The sequence below is a fragment of the Anarhichas minor genome, unplaced genomic scaffold (assembly GCF_050575085.1).
Source record: "Anarhichas minor isolate MPS153535 unplaced genomic scaffold, ASM5057508v1 ptg000004l, whole genome shotgun sequence".
In the NCBI taxonomy this organism is placed as follows: Eukaryota; Metazoa; Chordata; class Actinopteri; order Perciformes; family Anarhichadidae; genus Anarhichas; species Anarhichas minor.
Genome location: NW_027466450.1, coordinates 2,698,414 through 2,723,846, shown reverse-complemented (window position 1 = coordinate 2,723,846; position 25,433 = coordinate 2,698,414). Strand labels below are relative to the sequence as shown.

Genomic DNA, 25,433 nt, shown 5'->3' with positions numbered 1-25,433 from the left:
TTATTTTAAGAACACGTTTATTTCTCCCAAAGGACAAAGGCTCATCTATTAGCAGTATTTACATTATACAGTACAACTTCAATATCTGTACAATTCCCTAGGATCCCTAGAAAGAAAGTGAAACCGCAAAGTGGTCAAACAATAAAGAGGACAAAAAATGAAAATGAAAAAAAAACAGACACAAAAGATGAGTTTCCTGCAACAATCTTCACTTCCTCAAAACACCAGGCTAAGCCTTTGTCAGGAAAAGACGGAACCAAAATCAATTCATACAAAATTAAATAACAAATGAGAGGTTATGAAATGGTATGGTTCAAGTTCAGACTTGTCCAAGGCCTTTGTGAATATTATCACCATTAAAGTATCAATATGTACCATTGGACAGCGGACCGTTTAATGATTGTAGACAGAGGGAGAGGACTCCTCTCCACTTGTATTCCAGCCACGCTGAACACTCCCAAAGACACTGATGATGGACGTTATGGACACACGGAGGGTTAAGTGTGTAATCTCCTCGCCATTTTCAGTTGGTGTTGGAATGTTAACCGTGGCGATAAATGGTCGACCCCATTCAGCATTACATCGCGGTGGTTTTTGTCTTTTCACCGGCGGGGCAGTGACGACTCTCCTCGTAGAGCAAACACACACATCCATCTCCAACAAGCACACGATTACCTGCTTACAGATTCACTCGTCCGCTCACTCACAACCAACCTTAAATTATTTGTGTGATTGTGGGCACTTCACTCACACTCACACTCACACTCTCACACACACACGTTCATGCTCTTTCTTTCTCTTTTCCAAGCTTCAGATGAAGATGGTACACAAGAGCCTCAGAGGTTCGTCTCATCCCATGTCGGGTCATTCATGCTCTTTAACACCCTCTTCACAACTTTTTCCAGATCCTTCCGTGCTCTCTGCTCCTCCTCCAGGGACCTCTTCATTTTCTTGTTATCCTGTGTGGAAAAACAGTCTTATCCTTCATGTCATTAGCCCAAATAATGGGACACGCGTTGATGTTTCAAACTTCGTATGTGCCAGAGAACAGAAAACGACCGGCTCACAAAAAAGATAGCTCCAAATGCATTTCAATACTGAAAACAGTATGCCTCCTCGGCACCATTACAGCTAATTTGAACCGAGTCATATATTAGATAAATCACACCATCATGCTCCTTCATTAAACATCCCATTCATAAAATATTCACCTGTTTCAGCTCTTGAACCTCATCCCTCAGGGCGTACACCACGTCCACCAGGCTCCTTGAGGATGATACGAATGTACAAGTCAGCACCTCAGTGATGCCCACAAGGCTGGTTAAGGGTAGGTTCATACTTTTCAAGTCTATATTAAAACAGCCCTCACAGAACAGAGGCTGTGGATTTTCACCCCCCATTTCTTCCATTTGATTCGCATTATGAATAGATCACTTCCCAACCAGTGTGGACGAGAGGACAGTTACATCAACCAAATCTGTTTCAGTGCACATACGGCCATGTGAGTGTTGCTTAAAGATTCACTTGAAAAGCGTATCTTTTTGAAACTAAAAGGGTAAATCTGGTAATATTAAATTTTTCTTGTTAATGATGATATTCAAAGGACCAACTACCGGGATCCTATTGATCCACAGTAGTGTCTAGCAGTCTGTCTGAGGTAAACTGTTGTATAGCTTAAACTACTGTAAACTATTTCATTGAGTTTCCTTTTATGGAAAAGCTCCAAGTGACTTTTAAGTTCTCTTTGGTAAACATATGCCATAAGAACAGAAGGATTAGATCTAGTATGCGCTGCCTTTGTCCAGGTTGAAAAGATGAATGAAGTTTGCCGTCTTTGGACTTGGTTTGGTTTGTTTTATAATCCTTTTAAGCACAGGCTCAACTCATAACCACCAGCTACACTATAGTGAACTTTGTGAATATGTCTGTTCCGCACAGCATGGTTGGTTGATGCCTTTATTCACGGTGTGAAAGCTCGGAAAAATCGACCTTCTGGAAAAATATTTGGTTTCTTTTTTTAGCGTTCTGTGTGAAAGTACTCATGACAAAAACAGTTTGAAAAAATGAATTGATTTATGGAAATAGTCTCCAAAAGAAATGCACCAATTGCTCCTGTTTAAGTGATGTTTGTAAAAAAATATCCAGTGCCCATCTGATTTAGAAAATGACTGAGCCTTTTTAAAACATCAAGTTGTGCAGTTGTGACCCCTTCTTCAGTAGGAACCAATCGGGTTTGGGCATCGTTGGTTTTGGTCTTTTCAATATGTTAATAACGTGAATCAGGCAAATGTGAAGCGTTAAAGAGATATTTCTCGATGAACTTACTTTTCTTCTACAGTACTTTGTCCATTGCGACGGGGATCCTCCACCAGGATTTTCTTCTCACCGGGGATGATCACATGCAGCTCCGATTCCCTTTGCGGTCCTGTTTCAAAACAAAAGAGCACTCAACAATCGGTACTGTGCTTTGTCCCCTTGTAGTAAGATGAGTCGGTACAGAACTCCTTATTGGAACAAGTTACAGTCAGCATCAAAGAGAACCAAGCACAGACCAAAATGGGTAGTAGTAGCGTGTTAGTCGTGCACAGACGAGACGTCAGACAAGAGCCAGACAAAAGTGAAAAGGAAATGAGAGGCTGTGGAGATATCTGGCGACGAAAAAAAAACACAAATCTATTCATTCATTCATTCATTCACATTTCTTTGTCAATCAGAAATGAATGATAACCCCACAATCTACACACTAAACACAACCAGATTTGCTGTTCTCACAAACCACCAGAATGCCAGCGTCTATCAAATGACAGATTTATTCAAAACTCATAATACAGCGTTTTGGGACTTGAACACTTCAGCAGAGTAGAACAAATACACCGAAGGCGCTGTTTGCAGATAAGACATGGTCACATGTGTGAACTGAATACAGCATTAGAGCACACAGAGGACACGGTTGGTCATAGACAGTTGGTCTCTTTTCACTCTGCCTGTTTGACTTCTTAAACCACAGAATACACCTGTCACAAAGTATAGCACATGATATAAGGACAGTGATATTCTTAGCTCAAACACTCACAGAAGGTAGAATGGACTTTATTTTTCTTGCTCCATGACAACTAGTATTTACAGAAAGGGAGACGATGTGCTCTTGTATGTAAAGTCCACTCTGACAGTTTTCTGAGATTGAATGAGTAGCTCACATAGAAATGTTTCTGTATAATCACGGTCTCTTGTTTCTATTTTTTTTTTTTCCTTAATGCTTTCAAAACACCAACGGTGAGCATTTACACTACGAATGAGCATTTTACTTTACAGTAACACTGAATACTCAAGTCTACCTTTAGGACGATATCATACACACTCTAGGTAGACGACAAAAAGTACAGATATTAACAGATTCTATCCCCCACCCCCGCTGGCCCGTTACATGATTGTGCAAAATAATTTAAAACACTTCATGTTATAATTTTCAGTGTAAACTTTGATACAGAGCAATAAAATCGTAAAATAGAAAATAAATGATTCTTCCAGGGATCATTTTGTAAACATTGACATACAGAAAAAAAATTTGTAAATAAATAAAAAGAAATGCCTGTAAACAAAATAATGAATACAACAGAGGAATCATTACAGAAACAGTAAATAGTACTGTAACATGGACCAATATATTCCATATCTCACCCACATTGCGTGCTGTAAGAGGAGATAGACTCTACTGTAAGTGGATGCCAACCTGTACTTTTATTACCGACACTGGAAAAATACTTCTTCATAAAAATAGTCATTAAAACCTCACAAGCCGGACAACACTAAGGCATGTCTGGCTCATGAGGCCGTAGCATAGATGCAAGTTGTGTTGTGACACAAGGGATGTTTGTTGTCACATTAAGCTAACCTGGTCAAATTGTCAGAGTCTACTAACTGCTACAACAGCTCAACATTTTGGGAAATAGGCTTATTTGCTTCGAGTTTGATGAGAAGATTGATAACACACTCATGTATGTAAATATAAATATGAAGCTAGAGCTAGCAGTTGATTTGGTTAGCTTAGCTTAGCTTAGCGTAAAGACTGGAAGCAGAGGAGCCTAGCAAATTTTAATTAATTTGTTGTTCTCGTGGTACATAGGATTAAAACATGAAATTAGATTTTACTCATTTACTTAATTTCCATGACTGAGACAAAAACATAAATATCAATCTTGAGTTTGTTGTGCTTGGCATTAGGACTGAATGTCCAAACCCACGTACAAGCACCTCTAAAGCTCACTGATCAACAGGTTACAGGCTTTGTTTGTGTATATTTAAATTGATAGACTGTACATATATTCACTATTATACGCACTGTATACTCATTCCAGCCTGGTCTCATTCCCCACTTTTATTTATTTCATAATTATCTATTTTTTGTTCTTATTTATCTCGGCGGGTTCTTGACTCCTACTCTTACATGTACGGGGATAACAAAGGTTTATCTTGTATAGTGGGCTCTAGAGGTGCCGATAACTGGACACATCCAGGATAGCCGTTTCCCGTTTCCACTCTAAATGCTGAGCTACGTTAACCTGCTCCTGGCTCCAGTTTTGTTTTAAATGGACCGATCTGATACCGATCTTCTCAACTACCTCTCAGAAAGAAAGCAGATAAGCGTATTTAAATAAATTATTCCTTTAACTAGCAGGAGACATTAAACAAAAAGGCATTTGATTTGTATTACAGGACTGTATCTGAGTTAACAGTTTACACAGTAGTTAATTTTGTCAGGCTGGTATGCTATGCTTGGTTTAAATTAATCTTTTTATTTTGTCAACACACTAACTTGAGGTTTCAAACTTAACATAAATGCAACCCTGTAGAACCACTGACAGACGGCAACATTACTGGATGGAAGATCAGGCTTTTAAGGATGATACTTAGGGGACTACACAATACAGTCAAATCTCAAAATTAATGACTTAAAGGGCCAGTTTGCCAAAAACCTAAAACAAACTACTTTCTCATTCTGTGACAGAGAAAGTATTCCAGGTTACTGACTGAGATATCTGCATCCACACCATTACAAGGAATTTAGTTTGTGGCGCTCACAGGATAGAAAAAATAACTTTCCAAAAAGGATGTGTTGGTAAAGCTGTTAACAGTTTTGGTAGTGACAATTTCCTCAGTAGGAACTCGTTTGAATTAATCTGTTGACAGTGAGATCTTTGGAATATCCAGAGTAATGGGGACACTGATTCTGGAAAGACACAATATGTTGTAAATATAATTTTTCAAAGCTGGGAGCACCACAAACAAAATGTTATTCACTTCGAATGTATCAGAGTTGAAGAAATCTAAGAGAAAATGGCCAATAAAACTATATGAATGGCTGGATACAACTATAGATAAGTGTTTTTTTTTCTCTGATGAACTGACCCTTTAAATTCACCATCTTAGTCCACTAGCTATTATCCTTTCACAAAGTATTACATTTTTGCAAAGCAATTATAGTATTTAGTAGCTTTTGGTCGTGTGGTACGTTAAATTTAAACCTGCTTAGTAACATGTATAAAGATAAAAAAATTATGAAAACAGCAATGTTATTAAGAATTTGGATATTTCATTTGCATGCCGCTATATTATCAGGCAGCAGGGGCATGTGTGCCTGAACCTGTGCGGGTGTGTGTGTGTATGGCATCTGTGCTATGTTTGAGCATACATACTCTCGAAACACATACCGGAGAGAAGTAGTACATGGTAAATAGAATACACTCGTCGTTCCTGAATTACATCTGAATATCAGACAGGAAAAGCTCAGTCCCCATCTCTCCCTCCATTAGTTATCCCTCCCCTATATTCCACTCCAGCACCCCTCCGCTCCCTGCTGAGAGTCCGCCACATTTATGGTCAAGCAAGGGGAGTGGTCACATTCAAGATAAATTAACAGGAATTACCAAACACTTACTGCATGACAACTACACAAAGAGAGGAGGCACATAAAAGGGAAAAGTGGCAAAGGCAACAGGGAGATGCTTAAAACATCTTAAAACAAACAATCTAGAAATAAATAAAGCAAATAAGTTAACAAAAAAAACTTAATATATAATAGAAAATAAATAGATAAATTAAAAAAAATCAAGTTTCTTTTCATACATTGACGGTACAAGAGGTAAGCGCGCTGTACGTTACATTACGGTACAGCGTGGCGGTACTGTACGTTCTTTAGTTCTGGTGAGAGATGCAGCTCTTACGCGGCACCGAACCCATCCTGTAACTGTGGGTGGTCCAGATGGAGTCATAGTCAGAGTCCTCCGAAAGGTCAGAGGACAACTCTGGCCTCGACACGCTGCTACGGCGGCCCGGCGAGTCCAGACAGGACCGGTCCACGTCGGCCAGCACGTGGTTGTGCATCAGGTCAGTGCCTTGCCAGGCTGGTCAGAGCGGGGCGAAGATTTGGCGGTGATGGTGCGAATGTAGAGGGAGGAAATGGAAGAGGGAAAAAAAAAAAAAAAAGAATGGTGGTGCAGAAGAAGGGGGTAGCATATGTAGCACGCAACAAATGATCGATCATAAAAAAAAAAAATAATAATGAGAGATGCAGGATGGGGAAAAAAAACAAAGATTTATGAGAAAAAGAAGGAACTCCAGGTAAAACGGATCAATGTCAAAAAGTGAGGAGTGGAGGAGAGACAGACAGAAGGAGAAGATACTGTTAGAAAGATCAGTTCAGAATACCAGGGTTAAAGAAAGGCATTGAGTAAAAGAATACAGGTAGAGCAGTAACAAAGACTGTACGCGCCAGTATCAACCTTTCTTCTTTCGTGCATGCACATACTCTATAGAAGTAAGATGTGGTGTTTTCTTACTGGAGTTAAGGGTCTGCCTGGTTTTAGCGCTGGTGCAGTATGCCTCAATAACTTTTAGGATCTGGGCATCTTCTTCTAGAGCAGCTGTACCTGAGAAAAGAGAAGGTGAAGGGGAGATAATCAATTCACATTCTCATGCCCCTCAATCCTCCTACTGTCAGCACAAATAACAGCATCTGCAAACATTTAAAGAATAGTTTGACATTTTAGGAAGTATGTTATATCTCATTTGTTACACAAACAGAAATGTGAAAGCAACAATATCTGTTTTTTTCTTGAAGTTGTTGGAGCATGTTAGCCGTTTCCCCCCTGCTAAGCTAAGATAAGCTAAACTAACAGTCTCTGGGCTGTATCTCCATGTTTAACGGACATATACACATCAGTGTTGTTTGACTTTTTTGTATTTCATTGAAACAAATACATTTGGTGCATTTGTTGAGTTCAACACAAACTCTGGACATAAACAGGAAAGACTTTAAACATACTCTTCCTCAAGGCAAACTCCTCCTCAGACTGTTTCCTCTCAGGCTTGCGTTTGGGAAGGAGTTTCTTCACACTCTTAGGACTTTTACTAAGATCCTGAAAAAAAAGACAGAAGTGAGACAATTGAATGACAATTAACATAAGGACATATAAAGAAGTGCTAGCTACATAACAACGTGGCCCCTTCACCTCCTTGTAGCAGAGGGCTGCAGAGGGTCGTAGAGGGGGTGCAGGGCGCAGGCAGCTCAGGCTCCAGGGTTTGGGGGTGTTGGGTGGTTCCAGTGGGCCCCACATCATGGTGCTGTGAGACATTCCGTGGGAGGAGGGGTGAGGAAGGGTGTGGTAGGTGGGAGCCACTGTCATGCCCCTCCCCTCAGAATGCCGGGACGGGGTGAGAGGGTGAGATGGGAGCTGAGGAAGGAAACAAAAAGGGCTTGTTTAATAACATCACAAAAAAAAACTTCTGCTCCTCTACTTAACATTCTCTCTTGAATGATTAATTAACACCCAGTAGATGCATCACCATATTTTATTGTGTACTTTTCAGAGAGAAACTCTGAGTCACAGTGGTAGAAGACTTGGCAGGGGTGCATCTCCAATAAGTTATAGCCAACTGTTTCTCAAAACTGTCATCAAAATATTGCAAATATTCATTGGTCCGTTTCAGAAACGCAGCGCTTAGAAGCCAAGAAATCTTCAAACAATTAGTTTGTTGTTCACAACATATTTGAATACCTCATTCACTCAAGCAAACTGCATGTGCTTTGGCACATGTGCACAAAAGAGTAAAGCACGATTGTCAGCAATTTGCACGGTAACCATTTCCACGTGTCTCGCTGAAGAGTTGATTTTCACTAAAATTGTCTTGCTCTTCAAAACATTCTTTCATTGCTTGAGCCATCACATGCAATTTCTTGTCGCGGGGTTGTTTTTTTTCTGTTCACTGACTTTACATGAAAGATCAAAGGTGAATTTTATGTTTACAGTACATGCAACACATTGCTGCACATTTACTGTATTCATACAAATGTGCATATGCTTGTTCCGTGTACTACAGTATTGTACTGTACTGACTTTTCCCACTAAACATTCTGCTGAAATGGTAATCTAAAACGCTCAGTGCGATACACATTCGCCTTCAACTAGTAAAGCTGAATGTTAACAGTTTTTTAAAAAAACGAGCCAAATCGATTAAGAAAAACTGAATCTGAATCATACAAGAACATTACATTCTCCTTAACTGAAGTACCGCAGATAGATTTTAAATGATTTTTCAGACAGTTACCTTGTGCCATAATGCAGCCACCTACATGCAAATGGCCTATTGTAGATAACACGATCATTATTCTTGATTGTTTATACAAGGATAACGCTGAATGTTGATTGCTACGTATTCATATTCAATTCATTAAATGCAATTGTGCAAGCCACTTCACACAGGGCTGTACAGTCATTTTAGAGGATTGCTGGCCATTATGCGAGCACAGGCGGTGATGGCTGATAAAAAAAACATCTGTGAGAAATCAACATATATAATCACAGTGTTTACACCACATTGGGTATGAAAGAAAACCATCTGTATGCGAGTGTGTATTATTGTGGCTTCTGACCGTGTGGCAGGGAACAGTGAGTGGTTTGTGGCTGGATCCTGTGGATGCAGTGTGTTTGATCTGTCTGGTCAGGTGTTCCACCCAGTCCTGCAGGTCCTGTTGGTTGGTGCACACAACCTGGAGACGGTCAAACATTGTACCTGCAGGGAGGGAGACAATCAATATGAAGGTGTTTATGCGTAAAGCAATTACACCCTTGCTCATCTCATGTCGTCTTACCGTTGAGCTCAAAGGCGTTTCTATGTGCTTCACAGTCTTCTAGTTTGGTCACCGTCATGCTGGCCAGGGGCAGTTTTCCCTGCAGAGGGAAATCATCACATTAGAATCAAGATGTAACAGAGAAATTACCTTTCATCCACTTCATCAAGGTTCAAAACTAGATAGAGAGATACATATGTTATCATTCCCTAACACAGAGGAGATTCAGGTGAGACTGATCCGACAAAACGTTTCCTACTGACCTGGAATATGAAGCCACTCATTCTGGGGCTCGCAGACAACATGAGGAGGACGTGAGGGAAGAGCATGAGGTAACGCTCACTCTTCTCCTGACAAACAATAATGAGATGGAAGTAAGTGTTGATTCAAGAAGGCCAGTTCAGAAGAAAGACTCACGGCGAGATGAAACCATTTCAGACTGTCTACAGTTTAACAACCGACCACTCATTACTACGAAACTTGTTTTCTACAAAGTGCATCTTTAATGTGACATTGACAACCACAGCAGAGCCCAGGCCGTCGGTGCATTACACATTTCACTTACAAACGTGCGTATAGTTTAATACCCACATTCGTTTCCCCCACATCTTCCCAAGAGGCTCTCAAGCTCGTTTAATCGCCTCTTAAACGCTCTTTGTTTTTGTTTTCTACGCACCAGAGTAAGTTAGCTGCAACAGCAACAGGAACAAAGCACAGATAGATGACGGCAAGTTTAAGGTCATTTACGCAGAAGTCTATAAAGTTATACAACTATTATTCAGATTTATTGACAAATCATACATGTGTAGGGAGTAGTAGCAAAGAAACAATGTTGATGTAAAATTGTTACGTATTACAATTGTATTTTTGTAGGGTTGCCATTGATTATTGTGAATCTTTGACATGAACTAGTCCACCTTTAACAATTCATGCAGTAACTGAAAAAGCTCTCAAGTTAAGCAAATTACATTACATTGTTTGATTACAAGATACATCTTTGAGTTTAGAGGAAGTACTATTGAATCACAATGAAGAAAAATATCTGGAGCTGTCACTTTTGATGAATCTTTTAAAGAGAGGTGCTCTCCAGTCCACAGTCTTGTGGAGTAATTTACAACATGTTCTCTAAATCATTCAATTTCATTTCATACGTTTGGCAGATGCTTTTGTCCAAAGCTACTTACGGTTAGTGCATTCAAACTGGAAAGCCGCTTTTTATCGCCATTAATGTTTCTGTCCACTTAAGATGCCACAATTAAAAGATTACTTTTGCTCTTCTCAGTCACAGAGAACTCGAACTGAGAGTTAATTTATGACAAATAAATCATCACTGTGAGAGTTCAATGAAAGCTGAAGGATGGTGATGATCCAGAAGTTCTTGTCAAGTAATAAGCATGATTTACTTATGATTTCTGGGTTGATCTCCGCCATTTATGTTGTTGATTTTGCTTTGTGAGCTTACTAAAGCAGTGGTTAACTGTATATGAAGCGTTTATAGTGATTCATTCACAGTCTAAGTCAGCAGTGTGCATCCTATCAACATAGCAGAGTAACAGGTTGGGCAGAAGTTAGTGTGGACGCTATCTTTAGATGGTGTTGGTACCTCGGAGCCAGGACTCTGGACTAAGACCTGGCTCATGTAGAGCACAGAGCCGAGGGTCTTGATGTCATCCCCCTCCCACAGCCGGATGGACTCCGTGAGAATCTGCAGCTCGAGCTCCTTACGCTTCCGCACCTCCTGGCACTGAGCCTGACACAACGGAAACAAACGGATGCTTAAAGACCTGGCTGTTAATTAATTTATCGAGTCTGGTTTCAAGTCTGGTTACATGCTACATCTGACAGGGGAGGAAGTGAGATCATCTTACAGACAGATTTTTGAAAGACGCCATGCACTTCTGAATGTCTGGCCGGTCAGGATGACTCTCCTGAAGAAAAATAAATAAAAAAGAAACACGTTGGTTGTTAACCACGCATCATAACACAAGTAGACAGATGTTTAGATACACACCTCCATGTGCCGCTCAAGCTCTTTGAGTAAGTTGGGGTATTTGGCGAGTCTCATAAAGGGTTTACTGAGGCCTGTGGTCAGGGTGAGAATCCCAGGACTGACGGCACCTCGCCCCTCCATGAACTCCCCCAACACTTCACTGCAAGGGGACGGAAAGACAGAGAGACAAAATAAATGATTCATTTAATCTACCGTGTAACCTTTATGAACTACAATGACGTTTCGGTCAACATTACAAACCTTAACTTCCCTGTTGAGAGATGGGCCTCTGTTAGTTAACTGTTACTGGCTAGAAAACTCATTCACAAAAACACTGAACGTCAGACCTCTTATTAAAGCTGACGCACGTTGCTAACCGGCATTCAACCTGTTACAACGCACTCACTTGCTGCCTTTGTCTGTGCAATGTGACGAAATTAACTTTGACCTAAGTGAACAAAGTTATAAAGGCAGCTGGATAGGAGTCAAATGATGTTTTTCAAACATGTGGCAAAAACTACAACAGTATGTGTGAAAAACAGGAAAACTGTTCTGGCAAAGGATGAAAACCGAATCACCTTTACAGCACCACAAATGACATCCTCCATAATGATCATAAATTGTCATAAAGTTGTGATCATAAGGCCTCAAAAGGCAGTGTATTGTGATTCACAATAATAGTTCCTAAATACTTACATTAGAATGATAGACAATAATAATAACAATTTTAAATAAACATACACTGTCGAGGCTGACAGTTCACATTACTCGGATGCTCAGGTCAACTTCTACCAGTTGAGTTATAAAGTAGATAAAAGTATTTAATCAGGTCCAAACAAAGCCCCGTTCTATTGCAGCAGGTCTCAAGAGATCAGTGCAAGAGGAAAGTGTGTTTTTTGAAGTGATGCATGTAAACTGGAAAAGTGCAGTTAATAAAAGGTTCTGCTGCTCTTTTTCAATGCAGCTACCTGTTCACTGGTGGAGCATCATGCTGTTATCTTTCTCTATTTGTGAGTGTTGTGGTCAAATACATGTTAGATCAGGTGTGATAATCCTCTGGCCTTTTTTAAACAGTTTCTAAACGATCCTTGGGTTACTTTTGGTTTGGGACTCTCTTTGTAAAAATCTATTCATGCATGTCAGGTACAGGTAGGTTTTGCACGTGTATGTTTCAAGGCGGGTTAAAAATGTGGACCTCTAAAGTGTTTATTTAATTATCTCTCCTTCAGCTATATTTAATTGTGTTAAGCACTATTTGTCCGGAGTGACAAGCGAGGGAAGCTGCCACAACGAGCGAACAGCAGATCGCTACAACTGTAAAACTAAGATAAACTTCAGCAATACAACCAGACCCTTTTTCCTTTTCTAATACAAGCTGCTATAACAGCTGTTTCCTGTGTTATGCAACACAAAGCCCCTCTTCTTCTCCCTTGTGAACGGTTGCATGAAAACAGGTTGCAAACACCGTAAAATAAAACTATATGTAGTTGATGTGCAGACGTACCTGTGCTGGGTGAGCAAACTAACTGCAGACGGGTGGTTGGAGCAGTAACCGACATACAGCGCCTTCATCTGTGGCATGAGGTTGAGGAAGAAGCCTCCCACCCTTTGCTGGCTCTCTGGAAGCCTGCAGACAAAAAGAAAGGTCACACAAGAGCTTCTTTAAAAAAAACTCTCATACACAGACAAGACAACATAGCAGAAGTATATGGAATGTGTATGTGTGCCACAATATATGACAAATCCCTTAGTCTGTGGTTTCATCCAACATCCCTGTAGTACATCCGACCCAACACTAGATGTCCCTCTGCTTATTATGCAACAATGAGGCTGCTGCTGCTGCAGTGAGGCTGTGTGTGTGTGTGTGTGTGTGTGTGTGTGTGTGTGGGGGGGGGGGGGGGGGGGGGGGGGGGGACTAACTTGGTGCACTCCTCCAGCGATTGGACGAGCATCTGCTGGAAGGTGCTGATCTCCTCAAGATTTCCCAGAATCAGAGCCACATCTAAGCTGCTCAGTCTGCAGGAAAAACATATTCAGTGACATGCAATGGAAAGTCAGGTACCCAACTCAGATTTGCTGTTTGGGAAGTGTATAGAATCTAATTGATCCAGGGTTCCTGTTGTACAAGAATCATGAATAACCTGGTTTCAGCAAGCTTTATGTGTAAATGAGTCATACTTGTCAATGCTCTGAAGAGGGCGAAGGTAGTTTGTCAGGAGGCTCTGAAGGTCCTTGGAATATTCTGTCTCCGTTTCTAAAATGTTCTGCAACACCTACAATAGAAACAGAAAAAAACAGCTTCAATTTAGAAAGTGTCCCGATCTAAAGAACTGGAAGAGGTCTTGGAAAATCAGCTCTGTTCATTATAGCAGCCATTTCTTCAGGAATTACAGTTTCATTGTAGTGTATTTCATGAGTGTGTCATAATTTTTTTTGTTATAAATCCATACAAAACATTATAACATGTACATGTTAGAATGTAAATGTGTCTTTGGTCCAATTCACTTTTCTTATTATCCAACTGTGATGACAGTTTTACAAACCACAGCTGCTCTCAGCAGCAGTAACATTTTCAAGGGTAGTCACAGAGTATTTTAGACATTTAGAGGAGAGAAAGTATGTCAATGAGTTGTTCAGAGAGCTGTGTTGAAGAGGCCAGCTAGATTCTATCCTGGTGCTCCATGTTATTACCTTCAGGCAGGAGAATTTATCAATACAAAAAGGGAAAGATGCAGATTTAAGCACAGACTAATAAAGAGGCACTAAAAAGTACTCAAAACGGAGACAGAATCCTTTCATTTCAACATGTTTGTGGAGAAAGAGAAAAAAAGAAAGCAAAAAAAAAAGGGAACATAATCTGATTTTAAATAACTGTTGAGTTGCGTCCTTACCAAGTTATAGTACGTCTTGCTGATCGCAGAGGTGTCAAAGCCTTTAGGGGGGCTCTTAAGAGTGCCAGACTTGGGGGACACTTGTTTGTCTGCAGCCAGAGACAAAAGAAATGAATTAGGACACATACGTCTTATCTAGCACTTTATCTGGTGAGACATGAAAGCAAACATTTTCAATGAAAACCAAGCCTTAATTATTTTATGCATGAAATATTAAAAGTCGTATAAAAGTGGAACAATTGGCAGTATTTTGGCCTATGGCTATCAATAATATCATAAATGTATCATGACGTTTAATTCCCAAATTATGTGAGGATGAGTGCTGATATGGTATCACAATCTGAACTATTATCCTGATTTTAGAGATGAATCGCACCGTTGGAACATTCCAGTGTTTGTTCCAACTGAGGCTACTCCTCCCAAAAAGTACAAATATAATTGGCTGCATAAAGATATTTATGGCTATTGGCAATAAATAACAAAGTCCCTGTAAGAAAAGCGTATTGTGGCTTGTCGTTTTATTGCACAACTAAAGCAGATACTGTCTTTACACTGCTTGATAGCCACAGTAACTCCACATCAGGCATGCACCGTATGCTTATGTTTACTGTATGTGTATTAGGATTTTCACATACAATAATATCAATTAAGAAAAAAAAAAGATAACAGCTCAATAACACAGTGCTTCAGCAGCGCTGTTTTGTCCTCTTTTCCACTTAATCTCAGCATTTCATTTATCCCATGTGCAAGAAGCGCTCTAAATGTCTGAATCTCTTGGTTCACTCATCTTATCCGTATTCTTATTGCTTTTCTTCACATGAACTGTTTAATGTATTCTATACCGTTTGTTCTTACACTCGCCAAATATGGTCATTAAACTGTTGAAGCGAATAAATAAATGTCATTCTCACAGAGGATCAGATCTTAAGCTGCAGGCCTGAGAAGCAGCAGATGTGGGGCTGCGTTACTGTTGTAAGGCCTGATGGAATGACAATGACAACTGTGATGTGTTATATAGTGGTTGTAAAAAACATCTGTTAAAATGATTTAATCTTTCAAGCTGCTCTGTGATCATTCACAGACACATGCAGGGGAGGAAGACTATTTAAATTGATGTAGTTTGAAGTGGAGATTGAAACAAATAGAATATAATGTGATGAATCACTACAGGGCTGTATTGAGGTTGAAGTCTCTTACAGAGGTGGTTGAGGTACCTACCAGAGCCCTTGAGCTCGCGGACATAGTTGGTAGGAAACCACCCGGTCCTGCCATTGAACGTCCCCTCCCACCAGCCGCCCTCCTCCTGGCGAATCACGCCGATGAGGTCACCCTTGTCGAAGGTGAGCTCATCCTCGTTGTTCTGCTGGAAGTTGAAGCGGGCCCTCACCAGCAGATGCTGTCCACTGTTTTCTGACATGTCCTGGCGAACGTGGGAGGGATGTCACCAAGGAGGGAAGAAAACGTGAGCAGAAACAGACAGGAGGTGAAATACTATATCAAGAGATATGAAGCTAGGATTATTATATTGTAACTGATCAAAATCAAGCTATATTTGCTGGTAGATTTGACCATTTATAACTCGATTGATTGTTGGCTTGACTGAGTTGTGACAGACAGCAGGTGGGACGAACAAATAGAATAAACAACTACTATAGATGTGGATTTGATTTTGAGGGAACACGCTGGTTCAAGGCACCTCGTTCATTTTGATTATGTGCATTGAAGGAACTCTTCGTTGATTTTTCAATCTCATTTCCCTTTGTTGTTATTTATTTGTCGTAGGGCTGCTTAAGTTGCTGCATCAGTGTCTCTACAAAGCTTTCATGAAAAGGCGTGCCTTATGTGGGCATCCTGATGGCCTTAGTGGTTATGAAACATACCCACTTCAATTTTGGCTGGGTCCTCTGTTAAAATCCTGTCCCTCTCTTTAGCCCCGTCATTTCTGTGTTTATCTACACAGTCAGAAAGAAAAGTCTCAAGTCGTTAACTAAGGTGCCACTTCAACAAAAGTTTGCATCATTCTGTGCCAATTTAATTACACAAAATGATATTAAAATTGTACAAACTACCCTGCAGCACTGTGTGGACATGTGAAGACTTTGTTTTTTGTTTGTCCATGACTCCAACATTAGTCTTGTTGCACCTGTTAGAACGAGACAACTTACTCCCTTTATCATTCAACACGTGTTGAATTTCTCCTGACAGAAACAACTGAAAACACCTGCGTGGTTCTGACCTTTAACTATCTATTTGTGTGCTATAACAATTAGACATCACATAAACCGTGAACTGAAATATCAAGACACAGTCTCATCAACGACTGTACATTTAAAGCTTCACTAAGGCAGTATCCGCTGCATGGCCGTTGCTTTGTATTGCATTGTATTTGACAGGTGTTAATTGTTATCGTGTGATTTTTTTTGTTTTTTTCAGCGACTTGGATCTACTGTAACTGTGCTGTTGGTGAGTGTTGACCTTACCAGACTGCGAAACTGGTTCTGCAGCAGCTTGGAGGACCGGCCCAGCGAAGCCTGAGAGGACAGCGACTCAAACGACTTGATGCGATGGGCTGAAGAGTGTCGGGCGCACACCGAGTCACTGCCCACGCCGATATCTGGACAGAGAGGGGGAACACAAATACACCAGACCTGGTATCTGCAGTCGGCTCCCACACGCTCATGACTGCTCGCCTGTCTTTCATAAAAACATCCACACGCATGATGTAACTCGCACACATTGCACCTTGTTTTTGACTCACCTGCAGTCACTTTATTGAGAGAAACCAGACTGCTCAGCACCTTCGAGAAGTTCAGTCCAAGCAGCAGGTCGCTGGCCTCAAACGGCTGTGGGTGAGAGAGGACAGAGAGAGGGAGAGAGGGAGAGAGGGAGAGAGAGAGAGAGAGAGAGAGAGCAGAAGAACATGAGTCAGAGAGTAACAGCATTTCCCTTTTAATCGCTAATTGCAGCACAGTAGCAGCGTGTCGTCACTGGGCCACACTGCCAGCACTGAGCAGTCAATCGATAACTCTTCTTACCCTTGACAGAAGTAGCTCAGTTTATATATAGCTCAGATATATATCTGCAGCAGCTACAATCACACACTGTTTACAGCGTTCTACCATACTGGCTGAGTTATGTGCATTACAAAAGACACTGACGGAAGCAGAGTTCCCTTCATACAGGAGCATCAAAAGATAAGGTCTGCTATATTCTGTATTTTTTCTTATTACCAACAAATCCCATGGAAATACCATAACCGCCAATGACTCTATACTACTGACAAGTCTTTCCTGTCTGCCAAAGGCTGATATATCGGGCTAATTTACATATCGTCATCCAATAACAATATGGCCAGAATCAAGTGAACTCGCATCAAAACTAAGTGCAATGTACAATGAGTGACATGTGTCATTACAATAAACACGGGCACTGCAGTCTATCTTAAATCAATCCCACATACACCAACCTGGTGCACTAAATGTGCATTAATCCGCAGCTAAGAATATTTCCCTACAAATGCTCCAGTTTGAGAGGGGCAAAATGTGTCCCCATTAAAAAATATCAAGTACCGCAAGTTGGCATTGAACGTCTTGTCAGATGGATGTATCTGACATTCGATTATTAGGGTTATTACGGTATGAGACTTTCACGGTATAATAACCGTCACAGAACATATCACGGTTTCAAGGCATACGCTATTGCACTATTATTATTTCTACCATCCGTTACAACTATTCTATGTTATATAACTACAGCATATTAGTTCACATGTTAGCAGCACTGTAGCATGTTAAATTAACTACTAAATGAAAAATAGCATCAGATGTAAGCTATTAAAATAATGTCCTTCGATTAGTTACAATTAACATATACTGTAGGTGCACAACGTCACAGTCGGACTGCTCCTGTCCGTACCTTTTACTCACACACACTCACTCATGGCAGGTTTTTTTTTCTCATTTGCGTAGCTAAGCTAAGGTATGATAACTGTCAATCTTAATACGGTGGTATATTGTTACAACCCTAAATAGTTACTGACTTCAACATACATTTCACAGATGTTAGACGGCTGCTTGTGCCTAAATAACATTTCCCGTCTGTTGTTAAATGAGAAAAGGGCTCTGTAGAAAGACATGATTATATTTCTCAAAGTTAAAAGCCGTTCTGGTATCGGCACAGAAACTCAAGCACTGCGTCGGCTCGATTATCAAGACAACTCTAAATGATCCCCAGCTCTATGTTCAAGTAAGGTTTCCTAAAAAGAAGTGGCAAAACAATCCCTGCGTGCGTGCTTGCTTGCTTTCAGGAACTTCCACAATATTAAGCGCCAAGTCGGATACTTTGGAGCTTTCACTAAAGTCTAAGAGGTTGTGAACGCAATTTACGAGTTAGAGACTTGCAATGACGATAACATTACAGGGCGTGGGTGTCACAGACAGGGCAGGGAAGTCAGAAAGTATTGAGATACAGACCGATGCATTGATGGCTTTTGTTTCTTTAATGGGATTTGTTGACAAAAATGTAGAATGCCTTGCCTTCTCCTTTAATTGCAGTAGAAGTGTAAGGTCTGTATTACCGTCAGTGTGACCCTCACCAGCCTCTCGGTCACTATGAATGGCAGTGATTGTATCTCTGTTGATGACTGTAGCCGTCATCTCTGTTACTGTGTAAGAGCTTCATGTGATTGGTTGCTCTCGCTTCAGTTATACTGAGAGTGAGTGACTGTCTGTGAGATACGAGTCGCTTTCATCTTCCGCTCTGATTGCAGATATGTCCTAAGGGAATATATGAATGTGTGTTTGCAGGAGTGCGTTTGTGTGTGTGTGTGTGTGTGTGTGTGTGTGTGTGTGTGCGCACAAACTACTGGAAGACTTGCTGTCCTTGAGGAGCATTCATGTGAAAGCATCCTCTTCCTCACACGTCAATACTTCCACTGGGACCGAAACTGTGACATTTAGTATTTGTACTTAACTTTTCTTCAAGTCATTCTAACAGATCCTCAATTAGAAGAAGGAAAAAAAAAAAGTTACCAGTCTACAGAAACACGACGGAGGATGTAAATCATACATTTATGTACGACGGGCTCGTACATGTCCGCTGGGCCTCGGCATCACAGTCAGGTAATGATCCCTCAGAGCAGGCGGAGACAATAATAGTGCAACACCCCTCTGTGACTCAGCAAGCTGCAACAACGTGCTGAACTGCTCCCATGATTGTGTCATGGCAGTGTTTACCTGCAACCCACTACTCCATGTATGCTACGGTTAACGGGATATGGTTGCACATCAGACTTCTTAGTAAGAGATTACTTAAATACATAGAGTATTTAGACTGATAGTGGATGGACACAAAGCGATGGGGTTAAAGTGTTGACTTTTAACCGTAACTGAGGGTGTTCACATCCATATAGAGTTGACAGAATTGGAACCTTTGTCCCAATTTTCGGACAATGATCCTAAACATGCAGCCAAGCAGCTGAAAAGCCAAACAGTGGGATATTCTTCACCGGCCAAGTAAGTCAGCAGACCCCAATTCAACTGATCATGTGTTTCAGTTCCTGATGACAAAAACCACATCGACAAGCAAGAAATGAACATTATGGCCCAACTGATACTGCCCTTTTAAGGCCAATCTTGGTATTTGAGAATGTATTACATCTGCTTGGACGCATCGACCGGGCCAGTTTATCGGTATTGTTTATCTGGTGCAGACGGCTGCAGTACAGCACAGGCCTGCTGCTGATGTCTACGGGTCGCAGAGCCACTGACTGCAGAAGATTTGCCAAATAAATATAAATGTGCCGGTATATTCACACCAAAATAAATCAAAGTTCCAGCGCACACAAGGACAGACACTACATTATTGACAGATTACATTAAAAACAAAAAAGACGCGTTTCACATGTCGCTTCATCAGACTCTTTTTAGTGACGAGCCAACTGGAGCTCAGTCGATTGATCAGTGACAGTTCTGATACATTTTTAACAGTTAAATCAATACAAAATATATATATCATGCCTTCAACAGCACTATCCGTCTACTACGATATCTATACAACACAACAGCCTTAGCTGGTCTATATTTTGGATGGCAATGGATTCAGAGTCTCCCATTAGTTCAGACAGATGGATCCGTGATTATTCTCAGTGTGGACACGGGGTAAGGTTACTATTCCAGAGGGAGCAGTGGGGTCATGGGAATTCTAATGATCACTTCCTGTGGTCAAAGACATTAGGGGTTAAGGGTCAGTAACAGCAGCTGCCCGAGTGTGAGACGCGGTCTTGAGTGTCTAATCTGCATGAGGTATCCAAATTAGATCTAAAGGCGATCAATCCAAGTTGAAATATCCAGACGAGACGGGCCATAGCACTGTTGACTGTTCAGCCCAACACCCAGCTGAACTCCATTAAAAAGAGGCAGGTCAGGACTGCAAAAAGCACAGCGTCTATCTGACAGGCTTCCTCGTGTTAGGGGCCACTGCTCTAATCTGCAGCCGCTGCTACCTGGGGTCAGAGCCAGCAGTGCTTTGGGCTCTTGGAGAAGGTCCATCTTTGCTCCGCAGATGGTGAACGGGAGGACCGCCATGTCTCGAAAGTACTGTAATCCTGCTGTGTCCAGTTCACAAAAAAAAGAATAATAAATTGGCATGTATTTGAACACGCTCTCTTGTACGCAAGGACCTAACGTAGCGCAACACAGTATCTCCACCAGTGAAGGCACAAGTCAGCACGACATAAAAGAGTGTTTATGATGGGAATTTGACTATTTGTTACCAATAAAAACTGCAGATTATTGCCCAACGCTGGCCGAACCTGTCCCCGTGGTGAGCTAAAACAAACAGAGGCCCTTTTTCCAAAGAAGGATGCCCTTTGCTTCCCGGACATTTTCATCTGTCTGTAAACTAAAGTGTTACTACAGGGCATGTCTCACACACTTTATATGACAGCGCTCATGTCTCACCCAATCTCAGCCTCGGTGGGCTGCAACACTTGGTAGGCAGAGGCGACACTGAGGAACACTGAGCTGCATTGTCAAACTAGGATGGTTCAATGACCCCTTCTATGGACTGGCCAACACACACACACACACACACACACACACACACACACACACACACACACACACACACACACACACACACACACACACACACACACACACACACTTAAACAGCTAGCTGTCCTCCATTTGCCACACACCAGCCATAACTACATTATACCCAAAATACTTCCATCCGCTGGAAGCTCTGCAAGGGTGAGGCACTTGATCCGGGGACATGTCTAAACTGCACACCGTCATAATAATCAGACCGTAATTACCATGTTTGAGCAAGACCCACTTACATAACCATGGCCCCATATTGTGCTTAGCTGTGGCAATTGGTTCTTAGCAACAACAAAAAAAGAAATGTTTATACAAGGGCTAGTGTGACAACAAAGCCGCGCACGAGCCCGAGGACAAAGCGCTGCATTAATTAGAAAGCGCAAACACCATACGTTCTAAACCTAAGCAGGAAAATGTGAGCAAGCTCTGCAATGTCATAGTGTAATCACTCACAGCTGATCGAGGTCGCCATCATGTTGTAATAATGTATCGCCACCGAACGGACGAGCAAATGTCTCTCAGCCGGGCCGATGGGTGATTGTTCTCCGCTTGCAGTTCACTCCTCCTCCCTCTGTCAGGGGCTCCACGAGCCCATTGTTTATCGTACCAGTGTCTCTCCTCTTTCAACGTGCGCGTTCGCAAACATCACATCTCGGTGGTATCATTATATGCGGGACGGTTTGCGGTGTAAACACAAGGCGAGCCCAGAATCGGAGAAGGTACTCACCTCGACGCGGAACGATGTGCAGCCCTTCAGGAACTCCTTTATGTTGCTCAGGCACTCGCCGTCGTTCTTCGGTTCTTGGTAAATCTGGAAAAGACGGAAACGCCGGTTAGAGAGAAAGCGTCCCGTTCACGCCGCGCGCGTTTCTTGTTTTTTTTGTCCACGCTGCCGGGTTTATCAGGCGTAAAACATGTATCTTCTCTCTCGACACGCATTCTACTGTGTTTATCTGTTTGCAGCGAGCCTGACACTCCGGGGGAGAGGCTGATCCCGCAGCGGGGAAGTGGAGGAGGCTGCGTGTGTATTGGCGTCGAGGGAAATGACGTTGGCAAACAGGTTCTCCCCACCGATGCTGCTGTGGCCTATGGGCGCACTGGTTTTGTTTAATCACGACCTACTCTGACAAACTGGTGGAGAAGAAAATGTTGAGATGAAGAAGACAAAATAAGCCTCAGGGGTTGGACAGAATACTAGAAACACCTTTCAATATAAGGTAATGCAATTCATATAAAGTTGAATCTACTAAAACAGTACAACCTTCATGAAAATAGGATTTACAGCAACACTAGACTGCGTTAGTTTTAGTTACTGTACTTACAAAGCTGGCAACGGAGTATATGAGCAATGGTGGAAAGTAACTACATTTAGTCAAGTACTGTACTTAAGTAAAACGTGGAGGTACTTGTGCTTCACTTGAGTATTTCTATTTACTGCTACTTTAAACTTCTACTCCTCTACAACTCAGATGCAAATATTGTACTTTTTACTCCCATGCATTTATCTAATAACTTTAGTTACTTTACAGGTTCAGATCGGTCTTATAATACAAAACACAATCAACAAATTCATTATAATATAATATAGATTTAGATAAAACTTTATTGATCCTCTGGAGAAATCCACAAGCTGCCCAGCAGATCGAGCAGTTGAAATGAGCTCCACCTTTATTAGCTTCAATATTAAAGTGATGTGCACATTAAAGTAAAGCATCAGTCATTATAATGACGTTATCGAGCCTACATGTTTCACATTTTTCTCATTTCAGTTTTGCTTATATTTCTCAATACATCTACCTCTTGGTACTGAGATTAGCCTGTGTGCATGTAACCTTCAGTGATTAATACAGACTTGAGCAATCAAAAGAATGTTTCATTTAAAGAAAAATGAGAATACCGGTGGAATTGGGGCAATACATGTTGCTTCAGGTCCACCAGCCTCACATGGCCTTTCATCTGTCCATGAAAAGTAACTGGGCGGAATCTAAAAGGCAAGGCAGAGATGCAAGCGAGGGAGGCAAAGAGGCCTGTTACAGCTAATTGGAAAGAACCATGATACAGTATGTATAAACTCTGATCTACAAAGCACTGGTATCTACCCTGGTAGCAACTGTCATCCGACCCAGCTGTGGCCCACATAGAGGCCACATCTGGACCAGACAGTGGCACAATATGACTAGCCAATTACCGACGAGCCCAGGGATTTTAGATCATTTTTACAGAAGCTCAACATGTAAATGTTTGGGGGGAAAGTGGGAAAGCACGGCATGAGGAAGTACTATTTGTAGTAATAACTGGCAGTAGTACGTATTTAGAGCGCAACGGATAGATCAGCCATTGTCAGCTTATCACACATGTATCATATTGGTGTTTACGTTGGTTGATAAGGAACAAGAAATGTACAGTAAGGGCGAATGTGCCAAATATATGTTTGAGGTTAATTTAAGAAGTGTCCCCAATGCAGTTTGTCCACCAGAGGGCAATGGTAAGTTACATTTTCCTCTATAAATGTTCCTCTCAGGACACTTATTAGTCAAAATTGTTTTACAGCAAATTAATGGGATCCTTATATTTAAAAAAACATGTTTATGTTACGTGTTTAGGTAGAATATTGGCCAATATATCGCTATTGGAATGTTACACTTAAAGAGAGTTACAGAAAGCTTCTCTTCTCTGAGAAGAGATTTAGATTTGTATTGAAACTCAATTTATTTTCCAATTTCACACCATTTGGATTGATTTCTCACAACAATGCTTAGTTTGATAATATGAACATGTTTGATAATATGAACATGCTGTTGTGGGGCGGGACAGAGGCTTTTAACCCTTAACAGTTTTCCAAGTCTTGAAATCTTAGCAGTTACGTCTCAATACAATTTTGCTTTTCAAACCTACCCAAATGAGATGACAGAATTCAGATCAGCAATATATTGGCTGATTCTGCCACACTGACTTGGATTTAACCCGTCAGGACAAGGCACCTATTTCATTTGTTCTCAGGTAGGGATAGTTTTAGCCCACATCAAATCCTCTCCTGTGTGCACAATAGTGAAACATTATTTCGCTTCGTCTCAGAATTTAAACAACCCATTGTCGGTGTCAGAGGGACAAAACGGAGGCAGCATGTTTGCCATTTAACAAACAAAATTGGAGGAAAACATTGCCTCCCTCAGGTAGCTGTCTAAAGTGGCCGACGCTATCCTCCGACAGACACAAACACTGCGCTGTTTCTTTAAATGGGGAGAGGGTCCATCTCCTGTCTGTCTGCCTTTGCAGTCAATGGCGGCCCACTCTTATTATTGCTGTGATCTGTGCACAGATAGCTGGTCATCACTGGCCGATCAGTGTCAACACGCAGTGACATACAAGCCACAACGCCCTGGATTTAAAAAAAAGGACATTTAACACAGGGGCTCCACACGATAACGCAGATGTGTTGAGCGTTTAAAAGCTGCATTAAATGCACACTAAACGAGGCCTTCAATATTAAGGCCATGGCGGTTCTAATAGCTCCTTGGACATTTGATCTGTCAATTTCCCGTCTGCTGTGATGTTAGAGCAAAGATCAATACGCGGTGGAAACAGGGGCCTCACGCTGACATACGTGTTGTGTGCAGCCGTTTAACATGAGCGCTGTTTTTCGCAGACAATAACCCGGGCTGTCGTGACCTACAAAAGAAATCGCCTCACGGACCACTGGGCAGAGAGAGAGAAGCCAGACAACAAACCCGCGTCGGTTTCATGGATCTGGGCAGCACACAGACGCGCCGACGGGGCGGGCGGTTGGTTATGCAGAGGGAAGGGGAGGAAGAGGGGGGGTGTATGTTGCCCTTACTTTCTCCGTGGACCCCGGGCTGAGCCGCTCCAGCAGCCGACACAACACCACCCCATCTTTCAGGGAGGTCTGCAGAAACGCTTCGGGATCCGAGATGGTCTTCTTCGGCGACTCCAGCACCCCGAGCGTAATCAACCACGTAACCGTCTGTTCCGCCGAATTCATGTCCAGTCACAACAGATCCCGTCCAACAAAGCGGCTGTGGGGTTGTTGTTTTTTTTGGGGGGGGGGGGTGTATCTGAACAGCTCACCGCCCCGGTTACGCTGTCATCTGTGTGTTAGAACAGAAACATAATCAATCCCCCCTCCTCTCCAAAAAAAAAATGATGCATGAGATGTCGATGAGAGAGAGAGAGAGGCTGCGGGAAACCCTCTACCTCTGGTGGATGCGGATGACGGCTGGCTGGTGGATGTTCAGCAGGTCTGGTTTCCTCCCTTGAATGGTGTGTGTGTGTGTGTGTGTGTGTGTGTGTGTGTGTGTGTGTGT

General features: G+C 41.8%; 1 protein-coding gene across 4 annotated transcripts; it reads right to left on the bottom strand.

The window, feature by feature from the left end:
* On the bottom strand, positions 1–25,433 carry arhgef7a (Rho guanine nucleotide exchange factor (GEF) 7a). 4 transcript variants are annotated; one of them, XM_076106198.1, is made up of 24 exons: positions 25,324–25,433; positions 24,947–25,217; positions 23,009–23,095; positions 21,839–21,922; positions 16,767–16,851; positions 16,489–16,622; positions 15,227–15,428; positions 14,009–14,097; positions 13,296–13,390; positions 13,038–13,133; positions 12,622–12,744; positions 11,139–11,277; positions 10,996–11,055; positions 10,731–10,877; positions 9,391–9,477; positions 9,149–9,227; positions 8,930–9,069; positions 7,509–7,730; positions 7,322–7,415; positions 6,837–6,926; positions 6,222–6,401; positions 2,326–2,425; positions 1,212–1,266; positions 1–959 (listed from the first exon to the last, which is right to left on the bottom strand). In XM_076106198.1, exons 2-24 carry the CDS (start codon positions 25,109–25,111, stop codon positions 837–839), a joined length of 2,676 nt encoding a protein of 891 aa, XP_075962313.1. In that variant the 5' UTR covers positions 25,112–25,217; positions 25,324–25,433; the 3' UTR covers positions 1–836. The 4 variants fall into 4 exon arrangements, with proteins under 4 accessions (XP_075962313.1, XP_075962301.1, XP_075962282.1 ...); XM_076106186.1 differs by lacking the exon at positions 6,222–6,401; XM_076106167.1 differs by lacking the exon at positions 6,222–6,401 and having other exon boundaries at positions 7,322–7,730.